General features: G+C 40.8%; 1 protein-coding gene across 1 annotated transcript in view; it reads left to right on the plus strand.

Annotated features, from left to right (window-relative positions):
- TMEM242 (transmembrane protein 242) overlaps nt 1-15,976 on the plus strand; it is a 48,305-nt gene that overhangs the window by 14,277 nt on the left and 18,052 nt on the right. The window contains exon 3 of the mRNA XM_082404681.1: nt 2,310-2,447. Coding sequence (XP_082260807.1) covers nt 2,310-2,447 — 138 coding nt within the window. The remainder of the gene's footprint in view (nt 1-2,309; nt 2,448-15,976) is intronic.

A 15,976-nucleotide genomic window follows, 5' to 3' on the forward strand; every position in this document is an offset into this window, starting at 1 on the left:
AAAATTTTAAAGATAAATTACATTTCATATTCAGGTCAGACTATGGGAATAAGTGAATGCCCCTTGGTTACATTTCAAGTAGGCCTGTAAGTATTATCACTTCTTTCTCTACTTCCAGTAGTGTAAATATTTGAATTATCCTAAGTAATGATGTTTTTATTCTAATTTACACTATGATTTGTTTCCGCTTAAAAAGATACTTTCATTTACATTTTGTATTGTGTTGTATTTAGAATCAGAAGTGATAAATGACTGAATGGCAAATTCCACTTAGTCTGTAAAGCCAGGCTGCTGAAGTGCTCTAGCTTTTATAAGCCATGAAACCTTGAACAAGTTATTTAATCTCTCTCTACCTTAGTTGGTCTTTAGTAAAATGAGGATAATAGTACATGTCTCACAGAGTAAGGTGAAGTAAAATGCTTAATGAATTACTATATGCAGAATGCTTTGAACAGTGCTTGTCATATAGTAAGGGAGCAATATATATAAAATTATGTGTGTGTGTGTGTATATATATATATAAAATTATTAACTGTGATATAGTATTTGGAAATACAGGATCCCTGGGAGATTGCAGTCCTGCAGTCTTATTTAAAAATTAATCTCATTTAAAAATAAGATTAATGGTCCTTTAACAGTGTAAGGAAAAATGAGGCTTTGGTCCTTCTGATCAATGTAATTTAATCATTAGTATCAATAGTAAAAAGAAACATTTAGCATGTGAATGCCACTTGTGCAGTTTTATTCATGAAATAGATATGGAAAAAGAGCTCACCACATCCATAGAATATCACCATACTTTACAAAAAATTAAATTAGCTCCCTTCATGTTTGTGAGACCTTTACTGTTTTGTTGTTGTCTTATTATGAGCTCCTTCTAACCTAAATTAGTAGACGCTAACCCTAGATATTGTCCTCCAATGAGTGTCTGACCAGTGTAGTGGAGGAGTATCTTTGTTTTTTATTTCAGAGTTTAAATCTTTAAATAAAAATACACTGTCAACTTATATTTTAAATTACTAAGTCATGGGGCTTCCCTGGTGGCACAGTGGTTAAGAATCTGCCAGCCAGTGCAGGGAACATGGGTTCGAGCCCTGCTCCGGGAAGATCCCACATGCTGCGGAGCAACTAAGCCCGTGCACCACAGCTACTGAGCCTGCACTCTAGAGCCCACGAGCCACAACTACTGAGCCCACACGCTACATCTACTGAAGCCTGCATGCTCTAGAGCCTGTGCTCGGCAACAAGAGAAGCCCACGCACCGCAACAAAGAGTAGCCCCCGCTTGCTGCAACTAGAGAAAGCCTGCACGCAGCAACGAAGACCCAACACAGCCAAAAATAATAAATAAAGAAAAATAAATAAATTTATAAATTACTAAGTCATGGAATTGGAAGAGACTTTAGAAATTAGTACTCCATTCCTCCCAGTATCTCTTTTTACAGCGCACCCACCCCTCCCCCAACCTCAGCACATTTCGTAATGGGGGCAGTTATTCTTTTTTTTTTTTTTTCCTTTGGCCTCGCCCGCAGGATCTCACTTCCATAATCGCAGGCCACAGCCATGAAAGCCTGGAATTCTAACCACTAGGCCACCAGGGAACTCCCTCGGTTATTCCTTTTTGAAGTGCTCACTGCATTCTTATTCTTCTCTAGTCAAGTTCGTTACGCTGATAGTCTGAAAGTTGTTCAATTAGTATAATTGTAGATTTTTACCTTAATATTATATCTTGAAACTTGGGAGGAGGGTTACTGGTTTTTTTCTAGTTTCTTATTAATAGTTGCCAGGAGCTGAACTTCTGCTATATGTCAGGCATTCTGCATAAATATTTAAAAGTCCTCACAATGAGTTATATCACAAGTCTTTTCTCAAACTTAGATTTAGCACACCTCTTCCGGGAAGCTTTCCTTAAAACTTCCCCTTCTTGCAAGTAGATCAGGTGTCCTCCTCCTCTGGGTGCACAGTGCTCTGTATGTATATGCAGGTCTGTCGTTGCCCTTTCCATTTTGATCATAATTTACTTCTAGTTGTCTGTGTTTCCCCCCTCCCTCACCAGGTCTTAAGTGTTTTGTCAGAAAGAAGTTGCTCTGTGTACCTAGCACGGATCTTGGCACGGTGCCTTGCACACTCAAATATTTGTCAGAGCAGTTGTGACTTAAGTCGTGCAGTTATTAAGTTCATTAACTTGGGTTGGTCTGGCTTCCTAATATCATGGTGCTGACACAGAGAGTCATTAATTTCAAACACTTTCCAAATATTTATTCTTTCAGAATGATGATTCTTACCAGAACCTTTCCGTCTTCATTGCAGGGAAGTGTGGCCACGGCTGCCTTACCGGAGAGCGGGTCCTCCCTTGCCTTGCGAGCCCTGGGGTGGGGCTCACTTTATGCCTGGTGTGGGGTTGGTGTGATCAGCTTCGCCGTCTGGAAGGCTTTAGGAGTTCACAGTGTAAGTAACTGCAGTCCTATAATCGGTATCTGGAATGTTTATTCTACTTTGTGCGGTCTAAATCTTGCAGATTTTCAAATTTGCGTATAGTTTATTCACTATCTTGTGAAGTGATGACAGAGAATTGACTGAATTTTTACTAATAACTAGGCAGCTTCTCATTACTAGTAAATCATATAAATAATTTAAATATTTAAGGGTGGTGAAACTTCAAATATAATTAATGACTAATGATAGCAAATGTTCGTTCTGTATAAATTTGTGGGAGCTACTTGTTCAGTAAAATAATTTGGAACAACTTTCTATGCTGTTTGACATCCATATATATAAACATCGTTGTAAAATAAAGCATTTTAAAATTATTATTTAAATTATTAATGTGTTTACACATTATTGGAAAAAGATCCTAGTACCTGTGTGTGTGTAACTTATACTCCAAGCTAAAAAGCTGTACATTCAGAATATTTGGCTTCTTTTTATTTAAACTACTGGTAGGAAGTTCTGTGGACCAGGCTCTTTGTGACAGGTGAGAATTGGTGGTGGTTTAGAATGGGTGGCAGAAGTAGAGTTGATGAAAAGAGGTTCTGGATATATTTCGAAGGTAGGGGCAACAAGGACTTGTTATAAGTTGAATGTGGGAGGTGAGAGAAAAAGTCAAGTCAAGGATGTCTCCAGGCTTTTGGTCTGAACGACTGGAAAATGGATGGGACCAGTGTGAAAGGAGCAGATATTAGGGGATCATGTCAGGGGCTCAGTCTGTGACTTATGAGTTTGAGGTAGATTTTTAGATAGCCAAGTAGAGAGTGAAGTAAGCAGTTAGATATAGAAGTTTGGAATTCAAGGTGAAGATCTAAATCAGTTTGTGGATAGTATGTAAACCATGAGATCGGATGAGCTCACATAGGCAGTGCACGTAGAGAGAAAAGAGAAGAAGTCTGAGGAAGGAGCTCTTGGTTTAGGAGCTCCTCAGGTTTAGAGGTTGAGGAATGAGGAGAAGGTTTCCCTGCTGAAGAAGCAGGGAAACCAGGAGAATGGTGACTTGGATGCCAGGTGAAAAAACATCTTTCAAGGAGGAGGATGCTGGGTATAAGTCATGTAAGATGAGAACTGGTAGTTCACCAAGATGTGGTGGTCATTGGTGGGTAAAGCCTGAGTGGAGTGGATCCGAAGGAGAGTGGAGGAGAGAGCTTGGAGGCAGTGTGTATGGGCAAGTTTTGAGTTTTGCTGTAAAGAGAATGAAAGAAATGGGATCGTAGCTAGAAGGGCGAATGGGATCAAGAGAGGTTTTTTTTTTTTTAAAGTTGGGAGAATTAACAGCATGTGTGTGTGCTGATAGGAGTGATTCAGTGGAGGGGGGGAATTGATGCAAGGGAGAGGGAATTGCTCTAGTAATAGGGATTATTATTATTGAATTTTTCACATTTAGTTTAATCATAACTACATAGGCATTATTGTACTTTTCACTTAAAATATACTGATAGACAAACAGATGTTGCTTTTTTCCTAGTCTGAGTAACCTTTATTTTTAAAGTAACTGCCTGCTAGTCATTGTTTGTAACAATGAAGTAGGGATTACTTGAAAAAAGTTAGAAAACCCATGACTGAAGATTTTTTTTTTAAAGGGAACGCTATTTATTTATTTATTTATTTTGGCTGTATTGGGTCTTCGTTTCTGTGCGAGGGCTTTCTCTAGTTGCGGCGAGCGGGGGCCACTCTTCATCGCGGTGCGCAGGCCTCTCACTATCGCGGCCTCTCTTGTTGCGGAGCACAAGCTCCAGACGCGCAGGCTCAGTAGTTGTGGCTCACGGGCCCAGTTGCTCCGCGGCATGTGGGATCTTCCCAGACCAGGGCTCGAACCCGTGTCCCCTGCATTGGCAGGCAGATTCTCGACCACTGCGCCACCAGGGAAGCCCCGACTGAAGATTTTTGATGATTTTTATTGTTACCTCAATTTTGCTTTGACCAATATAAAATCTCTTCTTCCATTTCAGGGATTGCACCAGACATTTGAGACATAGCAGATTATTTAATCCTCACAACAGCCATGAAGTAGGTGTTAATATCCCCCATTTTATAAATGAGGAAATAGGGACTCAGGTTAAGTCATTTGCCCAAGATCACACAGCTTGTAATTGGCAGAGTCAAGATTTGAAGCTAAGTCTGATGGTCTGCAGAACCTGGTTCGCTTCCAATTTTACCTCCCTAGCTAAGGTGGGAGATAAAGGTGTAGGTGGAAGGGGCAGGGGAAGGAGCTGGTGAATCTGGCTTTGACTGTGGCGTGATCCACACAGTCTTGATCATTTGACAGGTTTTACTGGGTATCTTCAGTGTGGACCTCCCAACATCATAATTGACTTCAGTCTGGTATAGGACCAGCCATTCTTCTCTCATATGAGAGCAGTTATTTGAAAACAAATGGAAAAGATTGGGAGGAAATATGTCTGGTGATAATATGTGAAAGAATTATGGGCGTGTGGGTGAGTTTTGTATTTTGCTTTTCTGTGTAATTCTTAAATATGTATTGCTTTGACAATAATACTGCTTTTTTAAAAATAGTCCTAGATTTTATTTTTATTAATTTATGCTGACTGTAAAGCACAGCTGCCTAGGAGTACACAAAACTTCCTTGACTATATATGAAATCTGCTTTGGGGGAGGGGCATGCAAATAATAATAAAGTTATTAAGCTTTTGGTTTCTATAAAAATGACGGTCTGTTAGTACTTCATATTGAGTGCATGGAATTGATAGGTAATGTTTCTAGAGTTTAGTAATGTAGGTCATAAATTGAGTAGTAAAGTTTTAAGGTATTTGAAAATATGAACAGTCTTTGATTTAGAAGAGTCATAATGAATCAATCCAAATTTTCATAGACCAACAAAATTAGGTTGTTTAAACTAAATTATATGCTTGAGAACTTGGGCTTTATGGGCTAGACTGTGCTATTTTAGTTTCTAGAATGTGAAATTTTTTGTTTTATGGCACTGATAAGAGGATTATTACCTAAATAAAATATTTGGGGGCGGGATTCTTTTCTGATTGGCACTATTGAATGTATGGAGACTTGGAATCCTTTTATATTGCATCTTCATGTCTTTAACCAAAAAGAGAGAATGCAAATATCCTCTCCCTACTGGTAAGTCATTAGGCATATCAGTTTGATTTCCACATCTGAGAAGTCTCACAGAAAAATGAACCCACTGATACTTTTTTAGGACACATCTTTTAAAAGCAGTCGTGTTTTTTAATTTGTTTATTCAAAAGACATTTGTGGGCCTACCCTGAGCCTGGCACTGAGCTAAGACAGCGCTCCCCAGTGGACTGTTAGTATGTAAGGCATAGGTTTTTAAGCGTTATGGGTGACTTTCCAAGGAAATTCTTATTATATGACCCTGCCCTGAGGCTTGTGGAGAGCAATGTGGTATATTTCGGTTCTGCATTTAGAGAGTTGTTGTTTTTTTTAAATAAATTTTTTTTTTTTTTTTTTTGGCTGTGTTGGGTCTTTGTTGCTGCTCACAGGCTTTCTCTAATTGTGGTGAGCGGGGGCTACTCTTCGTTGCAGTGCACCGGCTTATCATTGTTGTGGCATCTCTTGTTGCGGAGCACGGGCTCTAGGCGTGTGGGCTTCAGTAGTTGTGGCACGTGGGCTCAGTAGTTGTGGCTTGCGGGCTCTAGAGCGCAGGCTCAGCAGTTGTGGCTCACGGGCTTAGTTGCTCCGCGGCATGTGGGATCTTCCCAGACCAGGGCTCAAACCCGTGTCCCCTGTATTGGCAGGCGGATTCTTAACCACTGCGCCACCAGGGAAGCCCTGCATTGAGAGAGTGTTGATGAGGTTGCCCTGTTTCCAGTGATGAACTTTTATTGCTGTTTACTTCCTCTCATTAGGAAACGTCATATGTCTATGAGGAATGAAAAGTTTTAGTCAAAAAATGAGCAAAAATGGTTGCAGTCTGTGCACTCAGTAAGTAATTGAGATGATCATTCTAGATGAATGCATGTAAATCAGAATCAATTTCACTGTCAAAATAGTTGAATTGTATTAAATCTCGATGTAAACCAGTTCCACAGAAAAGGGTGCCATCTAGTGGCTGACCAAGAGCAGCTTGCATTCCCTATTTTAATTCACAGCTACATCTGCTGGCTGAAAAGGCTTAAAGCAAATCTCTTCAGTTTATTAGAAATATTTTGGATTTACTCTTTGTTTATTCATAATTAGTGCAGAATTTCATTCACATGGAACATGTTTAATACATCAGATATAAATAAAAAATTTTAATTTACACAGTGGTAGATCATTTAATCAGAGGTTCCAAAAAAGGAGAGCTAGTGGTAGCTATCTTGTCAGCCAACTGTAGCAGATCAGGCTGCCCAGGATTTAAAATGGGACCCTGCCTGCCTTAGCGTAGGAATCAGTGCAGGTCCAGCCTGGCATCGCCACACCAGCTCCACCCTGCTGACCAGCCATGGGCATGGCCTGATTGCTCAGAATGGGTTCATCACTTACTTTGAATTATGGTATTTTATCATGTGGTTATGATCGAGGCAGCATTAATTTTATAACAGGAACTGAATTGTGAAAAGAATGAACATTTACTGTGGGTTCATGGTCCCCCTAATGCAGCTGTGCACATGATCCTGGTACATTCGGGCCATGCGAGTGCACAGCATGGTGATGTGATTAGATTGTTTATTAGGGCAGATGTTTTAAGTTTAGAGAATAGTGGAGATAAATGCTCTTCAGGCAGTAAGGGCGTTAGTGATACTAACTGGTAATCCCCCAGTTGTCAAAAGAAAAAACCATGCCACCTACAGTTATTTACATGTTAAAACTTTTTTACCTTTTATTATTTATGGTAGGTATTGAGCAAGAGGTTGAGCATATTTATGGTTAGGCTGTCTTGGTTTTTTTTTTCTTCCCTTTGAAGGAAAAACATTAGGTGTATAAAAAATTCCTGATAGATATGATTGGAATCACTATAGCTTTTTATGCCTAATGGTCCCGTGTTCTGCATTTGTTTGAAGTTATCTCAAAATATTGGTCAGAATCACCCACTGCTAACGTTTACTGTGGTTGTGTTAGAATATATCCATGATACCTGGTGTAGTTAAATTTACATGTCATTTATAGTTGTCTTCACAGGAGCTAAAACATCGATAGAAATAAAACCATGAATGGAAACATTCTCAGTTATTGTAAAATACTTTAAATTGTCCAGAGATTTAAATTTTAAAATTAACTCTTACAAATGGAGTTTTTTTTTTAACCGTGGGATAAGAAGTATTTGTTTTTATTTACATATATTGGTGTTTATTTTTAAAGAAAAAATATATTTAGGACCTACTTTTTTTAAACAAAAATGGATTTTTTAATTAATTTATTTATTTATTGGCTGCATTGGGTCTTCATTGCTGTGTGGGCTTTCTCTAGTTGCGGCGAATGGGGGCTACTCTTCGTTGCGGTGCACGGGCTTCTCATCGCGGTGGCTTCTCTTGTTACAGAGCAGAGGCTCTAGGCTCGCGGGCTTCAGTAGTTGTGGCTCGTGGGCTCTAGAGCGCAGGCTCAGTAGTTGTGGCGCACAGGCTTAGCTCCTCCGCAGCATGTGGGATCTTCCTGGACCAGGGCTCGAACCCGTGTCCCCTGCATTGGTAGGTGGATTCCTAACCACTGTGCCATCAGGGAAGCCCATGGCTTTGCTTTTTGTAAAAAAAAAAAAAAAAAAAAAAAATATATATATATATATATATATATATATGTACTCATTGTTTGAAAAGAAAAAATCAGTGTAGAAAAGGTCAAAAACAAAAATCACCAAAGATCTCCCTGAATTGTAATCACTTATTATAGTAGGAACATCCTTGTAGAGCTTAGGCATGCTCATATAATCATACATAAATATTGTTTTACTGTACTACTCTGGAACTTTTTTTCACTGAATAGTCTTAAGAACATCTTTGCACAGTGGAGTATATGAATCTCCATCACTTTTAATGGCTACATGGTACTCAATTGTGTGTTATAATTTACTTAATCAGTCTCCAGCCAACAGCATTTAGATTGTAATTTTTCACTATCAAACACCATAGTGAACCTCTATAGGCATACATCTTTTTGTACTGTTCTTTGTCAAGAAATGTGTTCTAAAGACAGAAGATGCTACTGTTGAATCAAAGTGTATTTTTAAAATGTTTTTGATATTTGTTGCTAAATGGCCTTCCAGGAAAGTTTATACAATTTAGAAGATACCAGCAATGTATACAAGTTTCCTAGCACCCTTGCCATTAGTAGCTTTTATTACTCTGAAATTTTTGCCAATCTGATACATGGAAAATTTCTTCCTTTATTGTGTCTCTCTGAAGACCTTGCTGCTGTAAAAGCTTTTATGGAAATAATCTGTGACTGGAGTCACAAATACTCTCCAGCCCCAGTCTTGCCTCCTCATCTAATATAGGTTGCTTTTTTCTCAAAAGGCCAGACCTCTTTTTCTTTAAAAAACTAAAGTAAAACATGTTAAAACATACACATTTTAAATATTTCTCTAAAAAGTGTCATTTGACTTTCCTCTTCAAAGAAAGATTTTTAAAAGTTCTTCTCCATTATGGTTCATCACAGGATGTTGACTAGAGCTCCCTGTGCTGTACAGCAGGACCTCGTGGCTTATGCATTCTCTATGTAATAGTTTGCGCTTGCTACTCCCAAACTCCTGGTCCCTCCCTCCCCAACAACTGCAAGGCTGTTCTCTATGTCTGTGAGTCTGTTTCTGTTTCGTAGATAAGTTCATTTGTGTCATTTTAGATTCCACATGTAAGTGATAGCGTATGGTATTTGTCTTTCTCTTTCTGACTTTGCTTAGTTAGTATGATCATCTCTAGGTCCATCCATGTTGCTGCACATGGCATTATTTCATTCTTCTTTATGGCTGAGTAATATTCCATTGTACATATATATACATCTTCTTTATCCATTCATCTGTTGATGGACATTTAGGTTGTTTCCGTGTCTTGGCTACTGTAAGTAGTACTGCTGTGAACATAGGGGTGCATATATCTTTTTGAATTACAGTTTTGTCCCGATATATTCCCAGGAGTGGGATTGCTGGATCATATGCCAACTCTATTTTTAGTTTTTTGTGGAACCTCCATACGGTTCTCCGTAGTGGCTGCACCAACTTACATTCCCACCAACAGTGCAAGAGGGTTCCCTTTTCTCCACACCCTCTCCAGCATTTATTATTTGTAGACTTCTTGATGATGGCCATTCTGACCGGTGTGAGGTGATACCTCATTGTAGTTTTGATTTTCATTTCTCTAATAATTAGCAATGTTGAGCATCTTTTCATGTGCCTATTGGCCATCTGTATGTATTATAAGAAAGATCTTTTAAAAGAAGTAATATTATACCTTATCTCTGAGACAATGGTGAATGCACTCTAATAAAATTTATTTTCTCCAGCTCTTTTTTGTAGCTGTTGCTAGGCATACTTTTATATTAATATTTAGGCTCACTTCTTAATTACCTTATGACCAGCTTGAGGGCTTTTGCTAATTACAGTCAAATTTCTTTTACTTTTTGCTGATTTCAGTTTTACCAACATTCTGGTGTATCTCATATTAAATACATTTATTCTTACACCGTGTTTACGTACTTCAAATGAAAGCAGCATTGTAGGGTGAATGCTTGAACCCCACATGTAAAATAAAACTATGGAAAAGCTTAAAAGTTTTTAACTTCTAAGATATCTAAGAAGGAAATAAACTTCATGCTATATACTTTTCATTGGTGTAGGTCAAAGATTAAAAACTAATTCGAGTCTCCTGGCAAATTGTTTAATGGTAGCCACTTCTGAGCGGTCGGCAGGGGAAGTCTGAAACACGGCTGAAACGTTTCCCTCTGTGTCCTCGCCTAATCTAATTTCAGTGCTTCCAAAGATTTCTACCAGCTCCGCCCCCAGGAAGACAGCTTCAGTTTCTTATTCTGACTGCCTTATGTCAGCAGCCGCCGCCTTGCTTCCTCTTCCTGATGGTGCTTCCTAGACCGCCCAGAACGCAGTCGTCATGGTCTTGCAGAGATAGCGCCATCTGTCAAGCCCTCGGGCCTTCAAACAGCTTAAGCACTGAGGAATATTTTTCCTGGAATCATTTTTAAATTAATTGGAAGTGGCACTGTGCGTCAGTTAAATTCAGGTCTGAGGTGACAAGAACATCTCTATACTCCTTATTTCCCATTCCATTGCAGCTCTAATGGGCTTGGCATCCCGGTGGTGAGAGGTACTCTGTGTGAATGTGAAGGAGCAATTTGGTGACAGAGAGACCGAATCGAAGGGACTTGCTCAGTTTAAAATGGGACGTAATGACTGATGTCCTTTCCCTTTTTTTTTTTTTTTTTTTTGCCAAGGGTTGGGGGAAATCAGCCGTTTTGGCGTATTGCCAAGATTCCTCTTTAAAAACCTACCAGTTTCCTTTTACAAGTAAAATAGGGCCCCAAGCATCTTATAAAGCATTTTATAAAGTAAGAATGTGCAACACTTACCAGGAAAGATAAGCTCTGCCATAAAAGCCTTCTTGTTCCAGGCCTGACACAAATCAGGCTTAATCACCTCAAGAATGTTCCCAGTCTCACTCCGCTGGAGGGAAGGTAGCCTTGATTTCACTTGGGTTTCTTATTGAGCATAGAAAATTGGACTCACATGAGCAGGTCTCTCTAACCAAAGCATTGTGGAGTGCAGACCTGATAGCGCACGCTTTCCCCTTCAGCTTTGTGTAAGTATTTCCTGACTGAAATACTTCTAACAATTTTAAGAAGAAATCTTTTTTTTTTTTAATGTGCTGTATATCTTTCCACAACGCAGATTGTGTTGAACATAATTTCACTTTTTCTTGATGACTCAGATATATCAGTTATCATTTGCTTCTGTGCTAACAGATTCTGGGCTTTCATAGTTCTTATTCTTTTTGTACTTCTTCCTGATCCTACTTTGGCTCTTGTTTTTCACTTCCCACCATCCTGTTTACTTCAGGTTCCTTCTTTGCCCTTGTATTTTCTCCACGGTTCTATCCATTCCAGTGGCTTCATCCACGTGCAGACAACTGCCAGGACTGCGTCTTCAGCCAGACCCCTGAGCTCCTAGCTCATGGGCCCGTTTGACTGGACACTGATGCTTGGATGTCCTACCGGTGTCATGTGTGTTTCCACTTGAACTGTCATTTACCACCCCCCCATTTCGCCCCCCAACCTACTGCCGGGTCACCCACAGTGAATAGCAATACCATCCGTCATCTAGCAATGCTGCCTGGACTGAAAAGCTGGATCTTATCACGACCACACTCCTCTCACCCCTGTATCTGATCAGTCACCACGTCTTGCTCCTCCCCCACCCTCACAGCCACTGTAGCTGGGACACCTTCCTGCCCCAAGATGCTTATCACAGCTGGTGTCCCTTCTCCCTGCCTGCCACCTTGCCCCGTCACAGCCCTTTCCCCACACTACTGCAAGGATGCGCTGGCCGTCATCTTCCCCGCACCTCTGCCTTTCTACCATGGGCGAAACATCCATGCTGCGGCCAAAGCCCCCCACGCATGAGGACATTCAACCACCGCCCACCCCATCTGCCCAGGACCTCGCTCCCATAATTATCCCCAGCCTTTGATGAGCATCAGTTTTCCCTCTGCTGCAGTGTGTAGAGACGTGCTCTAGTTTCTCCTACCTCTAAAAGTCTTCTCTTGGTGTTCCTCACCCTCCTCCGGGTACCAGCCCATTTGCCTGCTTCCCATCATAGAGGAGATTTCTTGAAAAGAGTTGCCTGTGATCACTGTCTCCACTTCCTCTCCTCTTTCTCCTCAGTCCAGCTGCTTTCCCAGCACACCCAAAACTGCTGGTGTGGGTCGCCAGGGCCCTCCTTGTTGCCAGGTCCAGGTCTTGTCGTTATCCTTCTGTTACTTGACCTCTCAGCAACACTTGACACAAGTGAGCATTCTCCCCTCTCTTGGCTTCTACCCCGTCCACCTCACTGGCCATTTTTGTGCATCTCCTTTTCTGGCTCCTCCTCTGCAGACCTGGAAGTGTTGGAGTGCCCGGTGGCTTCATACTTGGACTCTTCTGTTCTCCACCTGTCCTCAGTCCTTGGTGCTCTTGCCTAGTCCCTGGCATTAACAACAATCTATACAGTCTGATAATGTCCAAATACATAGCTCCAGCCTGACCTTCAGATTTGCCTTGAAACCGCACGTGGTCCATCCATCTCGTCTCACAGGCATGTCAAAGCCCCACGTCCCAACCAGAAGTTGTGGTTTCCTCTCCTCCTCCCCAACTTGCTCCTCCCTTAGTCTCTCCCATTTCAGTGAGTGCCACTCCCATCCCCCCAGTCGTTCAAGCCAAAAACCCAGCAGAGAATCATGGTAGATTTTCTCATTTCCCGTCATTCCCTTCACCTAAGCCGTGAGCAAGTCCTGCTTGTTAGCCCAGCCGCTAAACAGAGCCTGGCCCTTTCATCTCTCTCCACCTCCATTCGTCTCTTGCCTGGTGTATTGAAATAGTTTCTTGTCTAGTATCTCGGCCTCTCCTTTACTTCCCCTAGAATTTTTTTTCCACGCGGATATTTTTTAAATGTAGGTCAAATCATGTCACTCCTTTATTTAAAAACCCTTCAGCATCTCCTGTTGAGGAAGTCTCACAGGATGTAGCCCCACCTACCTTGCTGACGTCATCTTGAGCCACCACCGTCACCTCTCCCATCCCACGCCCACCTCGCCCTGCCAGGCCCTGGGCCTTCTTGTTCCTTCAGCACGCCAGCCTTATGTCTGCGTAGGGCCTTTCTAGCTTTGCCCAGGAAACTCCTTCCCTGGGTCTTTGCAGGGCTGGCTCTATGTTGCCATCCAGGGTTTCAACCCAAATTTATTTCACCCCCTCAGAGAAGCTTCCCCAGACCATCTAATTAAAATACAGTAGCCTCTTCATTCCCACCACTCAGTTCCTCTCTGATGTTATCCTGTTTTCTTTTCTTCATGACACTTGTTACAAAATGAAGTTATATTGACCATTTTAAAATGTTAATCTGTTTTTGCTAAAAGAACATAAATTCTAAGAGTGGAGTTTACCTTGTTCATTGCTGTATCCTCAGCACCTGCACCGTGCCTACTAGCACAGAGGAGGTATTTAGTGAACTCTGTTGGATGAAATCTGATCACACTGCTTCTGTCACTTCAGTGGCACGCTCTTGCCTTGAGAATACATTCCAGGTTCCTTGAAGAGGTTTGTAAGTTCCTGTGTGATCTGGCCCCTGCTTATTCTTTAACTCATTGCTTCTCGACCAGGGTGGGGGAGGTGTGTGTGGCAAATTTGCTGTGTCCCACCCGCCCACCTCCACCCATGACGGAGATTTGGCAGTGTCTGGAGGTACCGTCTGGGCCGTCATAACTACAGGAGAGCTACTGGCATCTAGTGGGTAGAGGCCAGGGAAGCTGCTGAACATCCTGCAGTGCACAGGACAGGCCCACAAAGAATGATCTGGTCCAGAATGTCAGGAGTGCTGCGGTTGAGAGTCTAGCTGTGCCTCTACTAAGCCTCTGTCTCGGTCAGAGGTCTAGCCGTGCCGAAAGGCCATGTGCTTTCTAGCCTCAGAGATTTGTCCTTGCTGATCCCCCACCTGGGACACCCCTTTCTTTCTTCACTATTCCCAGCTGCTGCTGACCCTCTTTGTTACCCAGATGGAGTCTGGAGGCAAATTAGTTTTTAAACTTTATAACGTGGAGTTAATCTGTTTTGGCAGTTTGGAGTTTATAAAGGTAACTTAAGGTTACCTCAAATTGAAAGTAACTTCCATACACAAAAATATCCTTTGAGTCATTTTTTTTTTAGATGGGTAGAGCTGTTGTTACTGAGGACTAGAGTATTATTTCTATTAAGCCAATTGCAGAGAATAAATGAGCTGAATTAGTAAAACAGCACTTATGCAGTTAGAGCCTATAGCCATAAAATTACTCTCTCAATTTTTAGATACGATTTAGGATGTTTAAACACATACTAATGAATATTAATTTCTTTGTTTTTCATGTTTTGTGCCACATTAAAATAATTCCTTTTTAATGATTAATACAAGCAGCTTTTTTACACTGCATTAAAAATTATGTGTAAGATGATGCCTTTAAAGAACAAAAGTGAGATCTGGGTAACTTATCAGAAGAGCTTGCCAATTCATGTTATAGTATTTGAATACCATAAATAGGAAGTTGGTGCCAGGGTTGCTTTTTTCTTTTTTTTTTTAATTTTATTTATTTATTTATTTATTTATTTATTTATTTATTTATTTATGTCTGTGTTGGGTCTTAGTTTCTGTGCGAGGGCTTTCTATAGTTGTGGCAAGCGGGGGCCACTCTTCATCGCGGTGCGCGGGCCTCTCACTATCGCGGCCTCTCGTTGCGGAGCACAGGCTCCAGACGCGCAGGCTCAGCAATTGTGGCTCACGGGCCCAGTCGCTCCGCAGCATGTGGGATCTTCCCAGACCAGGGCTCGAACCCGTGTCCCCTGCATTGGCAGGCAGATTCTCAACCACTGCGCCACCAGGGAAGCCCAGGGTTGCTTTTTGAATGGACATTCTACCTTTATTCTACTCAGGAGACAAAGCTTTGTGGCCCTGCTTTTGTCCTTCACCCAGCATTCCCAGTATTGCTGACGAAAGAAAATACTTTGAGGTACTGCGATTTGTAAAGACGCCCCACACGAGGATTATGGAGCTAGGTAGATTTTAGTATCTATGAGCAACAGAATCACAGCCCACTAATTTTTTTTAAAAACTACAATTTGCATTTTATGAATTTCAAATCACAAGACTTTTAAAATAATTGTGTTTATATAATGTTCTACTTGCATGCTGGTGAGTTTATAGCTTACAATATTAACACTGCTTTCATTGCATCTTGTTTGTTTGTTTTTTTTTTTCAAATCAAGGGTTTTGTGCACGGATTATTTTCTTAAAAGTTTTCGACAGAACAAAACATTTTAAATAACTTCAAAGGATAAAAATATTTCTTCTGCCTTTGCATATTTATTTTACTGTGTTTCTAGCACTGTAGAATTTTTTTTTTAATTTGTATGTTCTAAGGTGGTAAAGGTGGGCATTAGCTTTGAAAGTAATTAAGAAATCTTTTAGTTTATTCGTAGCTTTATCTGAAATTTATGCATCAACCTTGCTAAGAAACCCCAGACAGGCACCATTTTACTTACTCCTTTATTCAGAACTCCAGCACCAGGTGGATTCTCCAGCCCTGCCTTTCCATCTCACTCACCTTTTAGCCCTCTAGCCTTACTTGGCTCAGTTCTGTAGTTATTTCCTCATTCTTTTCTACCACAAACATTTACTGAATCCCTATTCATATACCAAGCTCTGTTCTGGAGAATAGGGATATGCTGTTAAATAAAAGGTGATCCCTTTTGGAGTGACAAATTCATAAGTAATTACATTTAACTGTGTGTGATAAATCCTGTAATGGAGAGAGGTACACAGTACACTGGTGGCGGATTTTTAAAAAGTCAATTCT

This window comes from Balaenoptera borealis, assembly GCF_965194805.1.
Source record: "Balaenoptera borealis genome assembly, chromosome: 9".
NCBI classification, from domain to species: Eukaryota; Metazoa; Chordata; class Mammalia; order Artiodactyla; family Balaenopteridae; genus Balaenoptera; species Balaenoptera borealis.